The sequence below is a fragment of the Marmota marmota genome, unplaced genomic scaffold (assembly GCF_001458135.2).
Source record: "Marmota marmota marmota unplaced genomic scaffold, marMar, whole genome shotgun sequence".
In the NCBI taxonomy this organism is placed as follows: Eukaryota; Metazoa; Chordata; class Mammalia; order Rodentia; family Sciuridae; genus Marmota; species Marmota marmota.
In genome coordinates, this window is record NW_026000142.1 from 26,983,382 (window position 1) to 26,999,590 (window position 16,209).

Genomic DNA, 16,209 nt, shown 5'->3' on the forward strand with positions numbered 1-16,209 from the left:
TCCCCCCCCCCCCCAAAAGCAGTAAAAACAATTATACAGGACATTATGAAATTCTAATGCCATTACTAGGACCCAAGTCCTGCAGGTTACCAGCATGGAATCGTGTATCAGCAGAGGCTGCTCCACCAATGGACAGACATGCAGGGTGACAGTATTCCCTTGATTACTATACTTGTCATAATGTAATAACAATTATGAGATAAAAAGGAAACCTTTCTATACCTGATAACGCTACATAAATAGGTAACACAGTTAATCAAAATGTAAACATATGGTTTTTCTCACACCAGTATAGCAAATAGGAGACTATTTACAGCCAGAGCAATTCTAAGTTATCCCACTATAGTGATTCTTACACCTTGTTTCTTTGTTGTATGATCCTTGTGTATTTTTTCCCATTCGTCATCTTCTGTATCCTGGTCAAATGTCTCAGGGTATGCTGGTAACTTGTCTTTGGGGCATTCTTCATAGTAACTCCGGACATATTTTCCCACAGACCATCCTTTGTATTCTTCTGGTGTTTTGCATTCCAGGCCATTATAATGGACATTGTAGTGGTGTATTAACCAATAGTAGAGGTAGTGGATGTTGTAGTCACATCTCCAAGGATTATCTCTAAGCCATAAGAGTTTCAAAAAATACAAGTCTTCTAATACTCCATAGTCAAAGTTTTGCAGCCTGTTATTTGATAAATCCAGCTCTTCTAAATGTGTGAGCCCTAAAAAAGCAGCTAGAAACAGAAAATATTTATTAAACCAATGAATAATTGAGTTAATGCAACGATCTATAGTGAGTTGTAAGGATAAATACAAATTAAAAATAAGAAGTTTGATTCTCCCTGTTGAAAATAAAGGAAGTTTTCCCTTCTCTCCTTTTCCTCAGACATTTACAGAAAATTTGTAAATATAACCACTTTCTCCTCTCTTTGAAATGTCTTTAAATCCTTTTAAAGACTAGATAGGCCATTTGTCACCATTAAAATCCAGGAATGTCTTTCTCAAGGACTTGGGAGCCATCTTTTTGAAATGTAAACATCGACTAAAATAAGCCCTTGTATCCCAGTTTCTGTAAGGCCAGGAGCCTAATTTTGGTGGCATTTTGCTTCCAGTTGCAAGACTACCTGGATAAAGTCGAAGAGCTAACCCAGATAGATGGTCCACTTACCAGATAAAGTTAGAATGAGCTATATGTAATAAAATGTAATATCAAGTTCTATTACTTGAGAACTTGTTTATCCTTAAAACATGTATGTAATGGGTAGTATATAAAAGACAAGATTCTCTCTGTCTTTGCAATCTATTAGTGATTGCCTATGCTGTGCATCTCATTCTGGTATAAAGTTTATTCAATAATGAAAGTGTTTTTCTTTTTTTCTTTACTACCTTTGTGGAGAGGATGTCTGGGTTGGGAGGAGATTTTTAAAAAATTCTATTTTCCCACTATGCCTATTTAAATGCATACTTTCTAAAACATATTTTTATTCAAACAAAGCTTTCCCCTTGATTAGATTGACTAGTATACAGCGTTTGATTTGAAAAGTCAGCTTTAGGTTAGCTTTTAAAACAGTATTTTCTGATATGCATTATTTTATGCTTACTAGAAATATGACACCAAAAGAGGGAGGGAAAGAGAGAGAGAGAGGGAGGGAGGGAGGGAAAGGGGGGTGGGAAAAAATATTTCAAATGTAAGATTTGAGTACAGAAAAAATGAGAAGTGTGACTGTTGATGATTTGATAGCTTCCTGGGATATCAGTAAATTCTAAAAATGCCTAGAAAACAATCTTTCCCCAGTTTTGAGGGGAAAGATTCTAATTCTGTAGAGTCCCCAAACAATCTGCTAATGTTATGAGAACATCTGGTTGTATTTGGCAAGCTATGGAAGCTGTCTGCCTTGGATCCATATGTATTTAATTTTGCTAGAGGGTGAATAATTAGAACAAATATCAAACACATAACAAAATAAAACAACAAAGTTTTTTTTTCCTCCAAGAGCAAAGAATATCCTATCTTAATTCTATTTTAGTTGATATGAACTAAACAGATAATTTCAGAATTTATAGGTTAATCCTGATTTCAGATATATTGTTTCTATTTCAGCCATTTTCTCATTACTGTTTTAAAATGCCCTAGTTAGGGCATAGTATTCTCATTTTTGAATTTGGAAAATATGCTGTCATACCAATACCATTAGCTGTTTTCATATCATCTGTTCTCAGACAAAACCGAAATTCCCCCTAAAAATATATTTTATATTTTGATACAAAGCAATGGCTTGGGGGTCTAGGTGGAAGTGGGGGAGACAAAAGTTCAGTCCTTGTGATTATAGTGCTGAAGACATTGCATTTTTTTTTTCTATTTGTTAAAATTCTGTATGTCAATGATTTCACAAATTGTCTTTTCTTAAACTGATTCCACCCAAAAGCATGTGTAAATATTCTTAAATTTTATTTTGTAAGTACTATAGTTGTCACTTAAACCATATGAATCTAGGCACTTGGGGAAAGCTAGTTCCCCATCTGTTTCTTAAAGGAGGTAAAACGACTCGTAGGGTGACTTCTTTCCCTTTTCCACAGTAACTCCTGGCATTTCATAAGATTATTATTCATGAAATTCTCACTGCATTTGCATGCTTGCCAGGCAAAATCATTAAAGTAAGTCTACTTTGGCAGTGTTTCATCTCAAAGATCCTAGAACATAGTAGGTCTTTTATCTGAAAACTCCTTTAGGTTATTTTGCCTTATTTAAGTGCTGAGATACATTTTTTTGTTCCAAAGGACATACTCCCACAAAAAGTGGCTGGCATTTAGTAGGTGCACAATACATATTTATTAGTGTAGGAAATACTTTCCTTGGATTGAACTGAATGAATTTATTAAAAACTGGGTATCACTGCTGATAAATAGGGATCAAGTCAAATGTCAGCAAGGAAAATTCATAGGGTGAACAACATTAAAAGGATCCTAAGGATGGGAAAGAAATCCTTGCAATTTCGTGAATTCTATAAATGATGAAGAAAAAATATGATTGGAAGTAAAATAAATCCATTTTCTAGCTATCATCTGTCTCTGTATTGTCTCCTTTCATTTTTTTGCCAGTGTTCTTTATATACTGTAGTTTTCCTGTAATTATAACATTATTGCATTATTATTCACTGCTTTTAATATGTTTAACTTGGGCCATATAATAACTAACATTTTATTTATTTTTTGAGAAAGATCTAAAACTTCTTTGCATCATACTGTTTTTCTTTTCTGTTTTTTCCCCACCTCTTCATTCTTTTTCCAGTTGGGAGGTCAAACCCAAGGCCTTGTTCATGCTGGCCAAGCCCTCTGCCTCTGAGCCACATCCTCAGTCCTTGCACCCACACTTTTGATAGTTGGTAAGCTATTGCTGTAGATGACAGCATCAGAAAGAAATTGGACACTTGCCCAGGGACCTTGGATATGGCATACTTGTCCTGTTGGTCTTTGGTTCTCCTGGGGCAAAGAAAGCATCTCCACCTCCAGATCCTTCACTCTCTGCCTCCTGGCTTTGTAGAGATTAGCTACTGGTTATTGACCTGCACACTAGGAAAATTAGCGCTTCATGTGGGAGAAGAGTGTTTCTATGGTGTTCTTATTTAATGTGAAGTGAAAATCGCGTTTGGTCTTGCCATTCAAAGATACTTTCAAATTTGCCATATTTATATAGGCGAAGGTGTGAGTATAGCACGTTGCTGTCCCTTTAAGAAATTTTAAAAATTACAATTTTGTAATATTTTTAAAAGATGTTAATCCTAAAATATGCCTTTGTGGCTCCAGAATATTCGTCCTTAATTTTCACTTCTATCATGTTAAAATTCTAAGGTTTATTAATAGTACTAGATTACCATTAAGAAAAGTCAGAGAAATAATTGCATTCAAAATGTTTATAACATTATATTTGATTATTAATAATATTAGTAATTTTGTTATAGTTAGGACTTTTCAAATTTAAGTAGCTTCATAAAAGGCACATGTATTCTGTATGTAGCACATCTTACCATTGTTTCAGTAATTCTCAGTTCCTTCTGCATCTTGTATGTTTTAAGTTCAGTTTTTTTTTTTTTTTTTGCCAGAGGCTTTTCTTAGCAAATAGAGAAGAGATGTGAAGTTGGAAAGAGAACTGATCTTTATTTAGGATGAGAAATAACATGTCTTGCTCTGGTTTGAGCATATTTTATCTTAATTTGTGAGGGTTGTATTTAGCAATTAGTTTCAAATTTACTCTAAGCAAGTTGGCAAATAAAATGCCACATCTGAATTTCTGTTTAAAAATTGTTACATGTTCACTGTATCAATGATCACTTGCCATATGTTTCCATTTAAAAAAATCTATTCTACAAAATAATTTATTTGGGCTAAATGAATACACATCACAGTCGGTGACTGTAACACATACTTTACAAAGCAACTTTTGGCAGCTGTTTCTTTCAGTGCCAAACAAGTCCTAATTTAAGTGCTACACTTGATTAAAATTCATACTTTTTAATTATTTAGCTTAGTTTAGTTTTTTTAAACTGTATTTACTGTAAATGTTGCTATAAAAGAGAAATCACAGAAGAGCCCCATTTAAGGGGCTGATATTCAATGAAACTTACCAGGGTCTATGAATTCAATGGTGTTACTGCTGAGGTTCAATTTCTTAAGCTCATGAACATCTTCAAATTCCTTGGGTCGAAGTTGGTTGATTTTATTGTATGATAAGTCAAGTTTAACAATATCTGGAGGGATGTTGGTTGGAATTTTCTTCAACTCTGGAAAAATTAATAGTATTTAGGTTATTTTATTTAGTATTGGAGCGCTCCTTGCTCTAGGTCTCTCTTCACTGCTAAACTCATGTGATTGAAGAATTAACTCTTAAAGATAAAGTGTAAGGATATCTAGAGCCAAAGAAAACTGGTATGAGCAAGTCTTAGTGTCTGCTAAATTCTGTCAAAGCCCAGTGAATCAAGTGCATCAAACTTAGAGGAAGGGCTGTCAATCCTTGCTGAGCTGTTCAAAGAAACTCCCTAGATGCAATGGTAGAAAACCAAGAGGAGAAACAGCAGGCAGTGCCATATAGGTAGCCAAAGAGGAAGGTAGGACTTAGTTCCAGCTACCAGTAGTTGCCAGGGAAGTTTTTGAAAAAAAGAATCAAATAAAATCTATAAGTCAAACAACTGCAAACCAAACTGCTGTAAGCCTGTCTCCTCCCACTCTCTTTCTACTTCTGAATTTTCTAATAATATTGCTTTTTTATTTGTATCTTCATTTTATCCTTCTTTTTAGATTCCCTCTGCTCACAACTAAGCTCAATTTGCTTCACTCTAAAAAACAAATGAAAAGCTCATGACCTCCATGATCTTAAGCAGCAGTAATCAGTAGTCTCCCATTATCCTCAGGAGGTACATCCCAAGACCCCCAGTGGATGTCTAAAACCATAGATAGTATGAAACTCCAGGTATACTGATTTTTACCTATACATCTAGACCTGTGATAAAGATTAATTTATAAAGTAGGCACATAAGGTTAATAATACCCAGTAATAAAATGGAATAATTATAAGTGTCCTCTAATAAAAGTTATTTAAAACATCTATTGGATTGGCCATGAATAATACCATTTCCTGCTTTCCTTTCCTCAGTGGTAGTTATCAACGTCAGACATAGTATACATTTTACTGATTTTTCCCCCTTGTTTTTTGCTCCCCTTCCCTCCCTTCCTCCATGGAATCTGCATGAGGGAGAGTTGGGACAGTGCCAGAGTAAATAGATAAGTGGTGTGTGGCAGATAACTTCTATGATGGCAGCAAATAATCCCTACTACAGATATTCATGGCCCTGCATATAAACCTCTCCTTTGAGTATGGATGAACCTAGTGACTTGCTTCTAACCAAGAGAATGTAGCCAACGTAGTGGGATATTGCTTCTGTACTTGGGTTACAAGAGAATGTGACTTCCATCTTGCTAGCAGATCCCTCTTTAATTGGCTTTGATGAAACGAACTGCCATGTTAGGGAGGCCCCTATGGCAAGGAATTAAAGGTGACCAATAGCCCTCAAATATTTCTAACAAATCTTAGTATTATTTGAAAACCACAGACAATTGAAGTCAAGGAAAGACAGAAGAAATAATTTTTTTGACACTTAGAATTTGGGATAATTATTGAGAATGGCTATAGTATCTTGTAATAGAAATCTTGAAAAAGCAGAGCAGAATTTTATTTCAAAAAACCCAGAATCCCACTTCTTCTTACTTCCTCCATTGTTACCACATTGATCCAAGTCATCACTTCTTATCTGGATTATTCCAATAATGTCCTAAGCCTATGTGATCCTGACAGACCAGATGGCAGAATCCATCCAATGGCTTCCCATCTCAAAATGAATGAAAGCCAGGATGAGTACTCACTGAAGCCCTATAAGCCATTGAGGGTTGTAGGGCATCTTGGTCACCAGAGTCAGCACCTTCTAGATTCTAGAAATCAGCCTGTTTATCAGAACTTGCTTGCCAAATCCACAGCTACTAGGCTGGACAAGAGGGTGACACAACAACCTCTGAGGGACAAGCTAAAGTGGGTTAGCCACAAATAAATGGATAGCAAAAAATGTTTACGCAAACACTCTGGAACCCAACTTGAGCAAAGTGGCAGATCTGTGGATGCTGGCAAAGGAATATGAATTACAAAACCAACTTTGGGGTTGTCAGCAGAAATCCTGGATAAAAATAGGATCCACAAGTTGTACCAGGAAATGTAAACCAATGCTTTTACTAGTATTTCTTTGAGAAGAGGGAAAATCTTACTTCTTGTATTGATGAGTAAAAATAGTTCTTTACTATAGAATTTGAATAAGAATTGTGAATCTTGAGGCTAAGTATGTTTGTCTTCCATAAAGAATGTATAAATAAATATTTCCTCAGGCCAGAAGTCAAATTTCTTCAATATCCCCATTTCTAGATCAGGCATCACATGGTATCCAGATTTCATGTTTATTGCTACCCAAAGTCTTCATAAATGCCCTGACAATGCCATATTTGCTTGATTATTATTCTTTACAGATCTTGCTTCTCCTCCAACCAAACCTTACTGACTTTGAGGAGGGAATTGGGAAAGTTTCTCCCTCTAATTTCCCCCATTTAGTAGTTATCTTGGTTGTCAGCAACCTCAGAATTAATTTGAAAGCTTGGTTGTAGGAGTTAAGGAGATGAATGACCCTGTTTATTGCAAACTTAAAAATCCTCAACAGTTTGATTTAGGGAAAAAATTGTGTCTTTATCATCAGAGGCAGCTGGAGACAATTTACCTACACAATTTGCCCTAGCCTGACCTTTGAAGTGAAAATGGTAAATTATCCTGGTAAATGTGAAGTTAAAAGCAGTTTAAGAACTCTGTTTTCCTGTGTTCTTAGCAAATGCATTTACCTCAATATGGCATAAATGTACCTTTCAACTAATCCCACATTTTATTCCCTTTGAAAGACTTAAGTTTTGTTGGCAAAGTGCCTGTCTCTCAGTAAAGAAACTATTATTTTATTTCTTGCTGTCAGATTTTTAAGGCAAAAATAGTGATCTTTGAGGTCTATGTGGTTGAATTGGCATTAGGGACCCTACACATACCATCTGACTCATTGTTAAGTCAGTTAGGAAAGGCTCAACTCCCACTAGAGGGATCTGTATTGCAGATTCTCTCTATGCAATTATGTGTATTTTTCTAAAGAGCTTAAAAGGAGGCTTCAATACTGGGAGGAATTGTACAGGAAACATTAATAATTCTTCATATAATATATAACAGCCAGAATCTTGAAGGGAGAGATGGCATTACTTGGTGGCCAATGACTTGAAAACTGTGTTACTGACAACTTGTGTGATCTTTGAAGGGCAAGTTAGCTTCTCTATACTTCAGAGAAGGTTTAGAGATATATATCACTTATAAAATCAAAGTAATAATACTTCTTTTAGGGTTGTGAGGAGTAAATGACAATGCATATAAACCTCTGTCTCCTTTGATATAAGGAGGCTGATTCATAGTGGGATAGGCAGCAGGAGCATGGGAGGAATAGACGAACTCTAGATAGGGCAGACAGTTTGGAAGGGAAGAGAGGGGGGATGGGGTAATTAATGATGGTGGAATGTGATGATCATTATTATCTAAAGTACAGGTATGAAGACACAAATTGGTGTGAATATACTATATATACAACCAGAGATATGAAAAATTGTGCTTGATATATGTAATAAGAATTGTAATGCATTCTGCTATCATATATAAATAAAAATTTTAAAAAACAAAAACAAAAAAACCTCTGTCTCACTGCATGGAGCATATAGGTACTAGCTGTTATTCATTAATATTACTGCTAGTTCCTCTCTTGATGGCATGCTTTAGGCCTCCTTAGATTCTATACAGTGTCTAAAATGTGAAGCATAATTATCAAAAGCATTACTACTTTCTGGCAGGGAGCTAGAGATGCACATTGCTAAGCATTTATTTTTCATATTTAACATTTGTTACTCATTTATAGGATGGAATAAGAAAAATTAGATCAGATTAAATTCAGGTTGCATGCTTATATTCTAGCTATGATTTCTAACATATGTATTTTTATTTTTAAAGGTTTCTTAAATTCCTTTTTTTTGAGCAAAGAAAAACCTCTGAATTATTTTCACCAATCTAAAGTACATGGCCCTGGCCAGCACTACTAAAGGGAGTATAATAGACAAGCCCTCTGCCTTTACATAGGAATTGACACTATAGTAAAAAACAATAAAAAATAGGGGCTGGGGTTGTGGCTCAGAGGTAGAGCACTTGTCTAGCATGTATGAGGCACTGAGTTCGATCCTCAGCACCACATAAAAATAAATAAATAAATAAAGATATTGTGCCCAACTACAACTATAAATAAATAATAAATAAATGAAGAATAAATGATCAAGTGAATCAGTAGATTTATATAAACAATGGTGAACCATCTATAGTGCTAAAAAGGCAAAATTATCCTCCATTTTATAATCTTAGAGTATATACTCTGCCTGGGAAGGGTGTGGGAGGAGGATGGAGAGAGAATGGTTAAAAGGTACAGGGTGCAGATAGAAGAAGGAATAACTTCTAATGTTCTGTAGCACAGTAGAATAGCTGTGGTTAGCAACATTATTTGTATATTTTGAAATAGCTCTTAGAGGGGATTTTGAATGTTTCCAACACAAATGGTAAACATCTGAGGTGATGGATGTGCCAGTTACCCTGATCTGATCATTTATATCATATGCATGTATTAAAATATCACACTGTGGGGCTGGGGTTGTGGCTCAGTGGCAGAGCACTTGCCTCACACATGTGAGGCACTGGGTTTGATCCTCAACACCACATAAAAATGAATAAACAAATTAAAGATATTGTACCTGTCTATAACTAAAAAAATATTTTTTAAAAAATTACACTGAATCCCATAAGTACATATAATTACTGTCAATTAAAATTAGAAGTGTATTTTGGAAAGGAAAGTATAGGCTATGAATTATATACATAGTCACTAACATTTAGGGGAGCTTGGGTTGTCCATTAATGTATGATCTACTATTGGATTATTTAAATTTGTATGTCATAAAACTTCATATTGTATCCCACTAAATAAAATGTATATTTTTGAAGCAGGGGGATGAATTTATGGCACATGTCTGGGAGATTGTATGTAAACAACAATAAGTTGATAAAAGAACATCATAAAATAATGTATTTTTTCAAAAGAAAAAGAAAAAATTATGGAAAAAAATGAAACTCAAAACAAAAGCAGAAATAGGCTAACTGAGGGGAATGGCCCAAGAATAAAAAGATAGTAAAAAAGAAAAATATGTTATCTCTTCAGAGAGCTGTAAGAAGTCTTAAATTTTGTATAGATAGTATTTTTCTCAGAAAATTAATGACCTTAATCCTACTTTTCTCTTTGATACCTGGTGCAGCAAGGACAAATTAACTTAACCTGAACTGTAGAACCTCATATAAAGTATTCTAGGACAACTTTAGGATAGTTGCTTTGTATTTGTTCAAAATGTATAATTCTAAGCATCACAAAGGAAATTCTAGTAAACATACATTCTTTAGCATGAAGCTCTAATTACTCTCCATAACCATAACAGGGAAAATCCTACCCAATATTGCTACAGAAAAACTACATCTACCAAGTCTTTTGGAATTTTCTATTGCTTCTTGTTGAGGCAATACTTGTTTTGAACATGGTCAGATTATTCTGGAAGACAGCATTGTGAAATAGGACGCTCATTGGGGATCAGACCAAGGTTCAAATATAGCTTTGCTGCTTACTTTTGAGGCCTTGACCAACTGACTGGACTTCCATGAACCTTGTTTTACTCACCTATGTTTGGGCACACTACTACCATCCTGAAAATTAGGGTTGTTGGAGCATAGTAGCTTTTTTGTTTTTTTATAAATTGATTTTATTTTTTAAATACATGACAGTGGAATGCATTAAAATTATTATTACACATATAGAGCACATTTTTTCATATCTCTGTTTGTATATAAAGTATGTTCACACCATTTAATGTCTTCATACATGTACTTTGGATAATGATGTCCATCATATTCCACCATCATTGCTAACCCCCTTTCTTCCCCTCCCACCACTCTGCCCTATCTAGAGTTTGTCTATTCCTGCCATGCTCCCCCTCCCTACCCCACTAAGAGTCAGTCACCTTATATCAGAGAAAACATTCCACATTTGTCTTTTTGGGATTGGCTAACTTCACTTAGAATTATCTTCTCTAACTCCATCCATTTATCTGCAAATGCCATGATTTTATTGCTGAGTAATATTACATTGTGTATATATGCCACATTTTTTTAATCCATTCCTCTACTGAAGGGTATTTAGGTTGGTTCCACAGTTTAGCTATTGTGAATTGTGCTGTTATAAACATTGATGTGGCTGTGTCCCCGTATTATGCTGTTTTTAAGTCCTTTGGGTATAGACCGAGAAGTGAGATAGCTGGGTCAAATGGTGGTTCCACTGCAAGTTTTCCAAGGACTCTCCATACTGCTTTCCATATTGGCTGAACCAATTTGCAGTCCCACCAGCAATGTATGAGTGTGCCTTTTCCCCCACATCCTCGCCAGCCTAGTAGGTTTTAAATTAGCACCTTATCTCAAATTCAGAGGAACTCAGCATAGCATGTTCCAGGTTATGAGGCTGTAACTGCTCCTCTCTGGCATCAAATTACATACAAATCAAAGGCCATCTTGTAGACAAACCTTTCCATGCCACATGGTTGTGATGTGCTTATCCAGGTGTCACCTTCAGAGCCAGGGAGAGAGTGGTAAAGCTTAAGCACAACTTTGCTTAAAAGTAAACAAATGTACTCCTGGCTCAGGTTGTCTGATGTGTCACCATTAACAAATTCCTGACTTGTTTTCTCTTGAGAGGGGCCTCTTATGCTCTTTTAACTTTCCCTTTCTCTTGCCCTCAAATAAACAAAACAAAGCAAAGCCTCCTAAAATAGATGGAAGAAATGATATAATGCTCTTTATGACTCTAATCCAGTGATATATGACTTTAAATAGTAATTGTTTTTACTCATAAATTATTAGGCCATGCCAGAAATTACACATATAAACATTGTTATAATGGTTCGTTATTATGTAGTAGATTAGCAGTTCCTGCTCCACACTTTGATAATATCCATCTTCACTAACTTGTCAAGAACATTAGTAAAATCTCCCATCTGTTTCTTAGTTCAGGACTTTATCCTATAAGTGCAAATCCTGCACAGCACTAGCACAAGATTGTGTGGGATGGAAAACCTGGTAGTGATTTGCAGAGAGTAAGTAATATTCCAGAAAGATTTCCTTAGTCTCATAGTCTTAGATTAAATACTTTAGATTTAGTTCTTTAAATATTCTTTTTGGTCCTTTTCTGGATAATATGGGGACCCTAAAGATGTAGGACACTAGCAAGTATTTATTAAAACCTTGGGACTAAGCATGAAATACAAAAGCACTATCACTATAGTGCTTGGCTTCTGTCTCAGAGTGCTGTCCTCTCAGAATTCTGTCCTCTGTCTTGTTCTGCAGATGTTTTTTTATTGAGGTTGTTCCTCCACAGATGTACACCATGTATACTTTGTTCCTTCACAGATGTACACCTTTAATTTATGTAAGTCAAGTCACATAGGCATAGATGGCATTTGCACCTGTTTTCATACCCATTGGTTTTACCTACATAAGTTAAATTGGATTTAAGATAAGAGGAATTCCTTATAGCCACAACTTATGATGAGCAAATAAGTAGGATCCAAATTGCTGCAATTCTTTGGTGTGACAGATGGAACAAAGAAAGTATTCCTCTGAAATCCAAGTTTGGGTGATCTTAACTAAATGCAGTTCAGGAACAAGTAGGGGATACTTCATGCCTCTTCTACTGTCCCCTAATTCCCAACCAGAAAATCTTGAAATAGATTCTGTTGTCATTGGGAAAAAAAAATTCTGGTGGAAGTGACAAAAATTTGAAGGTATGATGGGGTGTAAGGAGGATTATAAGACTCAAAGAACATTTCTAACAGGCCATGAAAATGAAAAAGGAAGAAACATACCTTTCCTTTTGCAGTCCAGTGTTTGTATGGGAAACACATAATTGTAGCACAGAGTTGAGTCTGCCTCAGGCCTGATGACTGGGGGTCTCCCTGATACTTGGGGTTTTGGGTCCAATTGCTCCTTTTCTTCTTCATTACACAACTGTTCAGATTTTAGCTGCAGCAATTTTTTATTTTTTAGTTCATGTGGGCTTGTGCACTTGGCATAGTTTCCCAAATTTCGGTTCTTTGGAATCTGCAACATTGAAATGAGGGTTTCTAACTCACAAGTACAGTGCCAGGGGTTGTCATAGAGTCGCAGGTAGCTCAGGAGAGGCATATATATGAACACCTCCTCTTTCAAGACTTTGATCTTGTTGTGCTGTAGTAAAAGGGTGGTAAGTTTGTTTAAGCCAAAGAAGGCTTCACTCTCAATTTTGGAGATCTCATTCTGTTGTAGGTCCAGGCTTTTCAGGTTTTTAAATTTGGAAAACATGTTGTTTTTCAATATGCGGATCTTGTTTCTTGCTAAAAGCATGTGTAGCAAATCTTGAGGCCAGGTAGGTAGCACATAAACTAATTTTCTTTCTTGACAGTCTAAATATTTCTCATGGAGATATGTGTACACATCACAGGGGAGACCTGGTGCGTAGCGCTTTACTGGGTTGGAGCTTCTCCGGGTCCCACCTGCCCGGCCATGATTTGTTCGACTTCTTACACTGCCAGGGCTTCCCTTGCGCAGCTCAGCAGCTTTGCAAAAGCAAAGCAATATTACAATAGTAACCACGCGCATCCTGACATCCAGCTGGCCCCAATTCTTTGGTGTGACAGCTGGAACAAAGAAAGTATTCCTTTGAAATCCAAGTTTGGGTAATCTTAACTAAATGCAGTTCAGGAACAATGAGACCCAGCTGGGAGATTCAGAGTTCCTAGATTGGAATAGAAAAACACATTAAAAGTTAAAAATCATTGCAAATATTGTGTGTGACTGAAATAGCAGTCTTTTTTAAGCAAACACCTTCCTGGTTTAGAAAGGCGTTTTCAAATCAGTGGTATAGAAGGCTCGACATTCTCTTCCTTACCTTGTTTAGTGTTCAAATGTTTGGGCCCTCAGTTTAAATTAAGGCTCTTCTACCTGCTTGATTATGTGATGCTCAGCTAGTTATTTAACCTAATCTTCATCATCTGTAAAATGGGACCAAAGATCCCTCCTAATGTGGTGGGGAGAATGAAAGGGGCTCATGCATTGTAAGGTACTTTAGAATACCCAGCCCAGGGAATGTCCTGCACAAATGTCAGGACTCGGAATGATGAAAAGTGAAACTTATAGGAAATTAAAGGAACTCTCCTTATATCCTTGAAATTTGCAAAAAAGAGTAAGATTCTAATGGCTGTGCTTCTTTCCTTTACTGTCTTCAATCCCCAGTCATATTGAGTATGGCTTCAGAAATGCTCAGAGTAAATGGCATTGTCCTTGTGATCTCCTGGGTTCAAATGCCACCTGCTAACTGAAGCCTTCTCTTTCAGCCCTATTTAGACTTGCACCACCCCTCCTTCCTTCAAATCAACTTTCTTGTTTTATTTTTCTCCATCAGCATCTGTCACTGTAAATATTTGATTTCTTTTGTTTATTGCCTCCCTTAACTAGTAAATAAACTTCCTAACAGTAAGGCTGTTTGTCTATTCTGCTCATTACTGTATTTCTTCAATATATATATGTTGAAAGTATGAATTACTTTCATATAACTATTCTGTAAGAATATTTATCTCATAAACTACCATGTTGTTTGGGGAATCTCGTTTTTTCTTAAGTTTTACTGGGTGGACTTCCATGATCTGAACATTTTTAAGCATTGTTTTTATTTCTTAGAACAATTCTGTGGGGCTGAGGTTATGGCTCAGCGGTAGAGCGCTTGCCTAGCATGGGTGAGACCCTAGGTGATTTGATCCTCAGTACCACATAAAAATAAATAAGTAAAATTAAAGGTATTGTGTCCAACTACAACTAAAAAATAAATATTAAAAAAACAGTTCTAAAAATATTTCTGATTGGCATTTATCACTTAGGATAAAGTCCACTCTTGGTAAAGGAAGAAATGTTCAAATGGATTTATAACTAATAACACGTCCATTGTTAGTAGCATGGGACTATGTGGTTATGAGTGACGGATGGGATGTGCTTTCTATTCATTGTAGCATTTTGATGTTAGTATCACCCCTTGCCTGGAGTTTTCCTGCTTCATGGGGTCTCCTCCACCTTGAATGCCTTTCATCCTCTTCTTAAGCATTCTCCCCATTCACTGGTCTGTGTATCCTCCCTAGCTGCTTTCAAGACACAGATTGTGTAACACTTCGCTGTCTAGCTATTTGTGTGTGTGTCTTTTTGTTTTGTTTATATTTACTTCTTTTTCTCCCTAATGCTGGGGATCACTCTACCTCTGAGCTACACCCCCAGCACATATGATTGGTTTTATTTTTTTTTATTGGTGCATTGTAATCATCCATAATAGTGGGATTAATGGAATACTCACATCTTATGTTCTCTAAGAAAGCATAAACTGTGCAGTGGCCTCTGGACCTAGAGCTAATCTAATCAGGCATTTAGTCTTTCTAACCTTCCACTTCTCTGTCTGCAATTCATTGTGAATTGTATGTAAACCTAAACTAAACAAACACAGCAAATTTTTTGTTTGTTATTATGCATGTTAAATAATATTATGCATGCTGATGTCTGCAATTTCCTTTAAATGTGTACAAGAATAAGATGGAATGAGGAGTGGATTGAGAGATGGATGGGTGTATGTAATAAAGAAAACGCAGTAAGATATAAATTATAATCTAGATAGTTATAAGTCCTCATTATGCAACTATTTCAATTATTGTGTTTGAAATTTTTCGTAATGTTAAAAGAAAAAAAAATGAATAAAAACCCGTGCACAAAAAGCAAGTATGTTTTCTTCAAGTGTTCTAAACTAAAAGCTTTTTAAATATTTAGTGTTTTTCCCTAAGTTATATTTTTCTCTTCTTCCCTTCCTTTGGTAAGCCTCAAACAGTAATAAACATGTGTATATATTTTGTATTTGAAGCCAAAAGAAATCGTTTTTCTGGGAAAAGACACTCATATACTTAGAACACATGATTTCCAAGGTTTCTGTTTGTTTTCTAATGAATGCATCACATTGAATGTAGGATGGAAAAACTTCCAAAGTTCTATTTAAAATGTTAAATTTTTATTTAAACATTTAAAAGCTTAAACATCTGTAATATGTTGTTTAGTAATGTGTAACTTGTTTGATTTTAGGCCACTGTAGAAACTTGCAAGAGTTGAATGTCTCTGACTGTTCAACACTCACCGTGAGTATGAGCAGCTTATTCACTGTTGTTTATATTGTGCTTGTTGAATTGGAGAGCCAATATGCAGAGTGCATGGCTGTATGTGCATTGGGGATTGAAAGTGGAAAAAAGCAAACTCTATTAAACTTTGGCAAGAAATTTTACTTCATCTGTACAAGGCTATTATTAATCTTGTAGATGGATGCCCAATGTTGGAGCGTCTGGCAAGTGGAAACTCTTTAATGATTACATAAAAATAAGCTGTGTTTCATGCATATGTGTATGAAGCAGAAAA

The 16,209-nt window shown here is 35.7% G+C and overlaps 2 protein-coding genes across 2 annotated transcripts in view; one reads left to right on the top strand and one right to left on the bottom strand.

Moving 5' to 3' along the window:
- Fbxl13 (F-box and leucine rich repeat protein 13) overlaps nucleotides 1-16,209 on the top strand; it is a 195,833-nt gene that overhangs the window by 81,622 nt on the left and 98,002 nt on the right. The window contains exon 10 of the mRNA XM_015488382.2: nucleotides 15,883-15,935. Coding sequence (XP_015343868.1) covers nucleotides 15,883-15,935 — 53 coding nt within the window. The remainder of the gene's footprint in view (nucleotides 1-15,882; nucleotides 15,936-16,209) is intronic.
- Lrrc17 (leucine rich repeat containing 17) overlaps nucleotides 7-16,209 on the bottom strand; it is a 30,093-nt gene continuing 13,890 nt past the window's right edge. Inside the window, exons 2-4 of the mRNA XM_015488383.2 lie at nucleotides 12,603-13,510; nucleotides 4,619-4,774; nucleotides 7-730 (exon numbers count right to left, since the gene is read on the bottom strand). Coding sequence (XP_015343869.1) covers nucleotides 333-730; nucleotides 4,619-4,774; nucleotides 12,603-13,374 — 1,326 coding nt within the window. The 5' untranslated portion in view covers nucleotides 13,375-13,510 and the 3' untranslated portion in view covers nucleotides 7-332. The remainder of the gene's footprint in view (nucleotides 731-4,618; nucleotides 4,775-12,602; nucleotides 13,511-16,209) is intronic.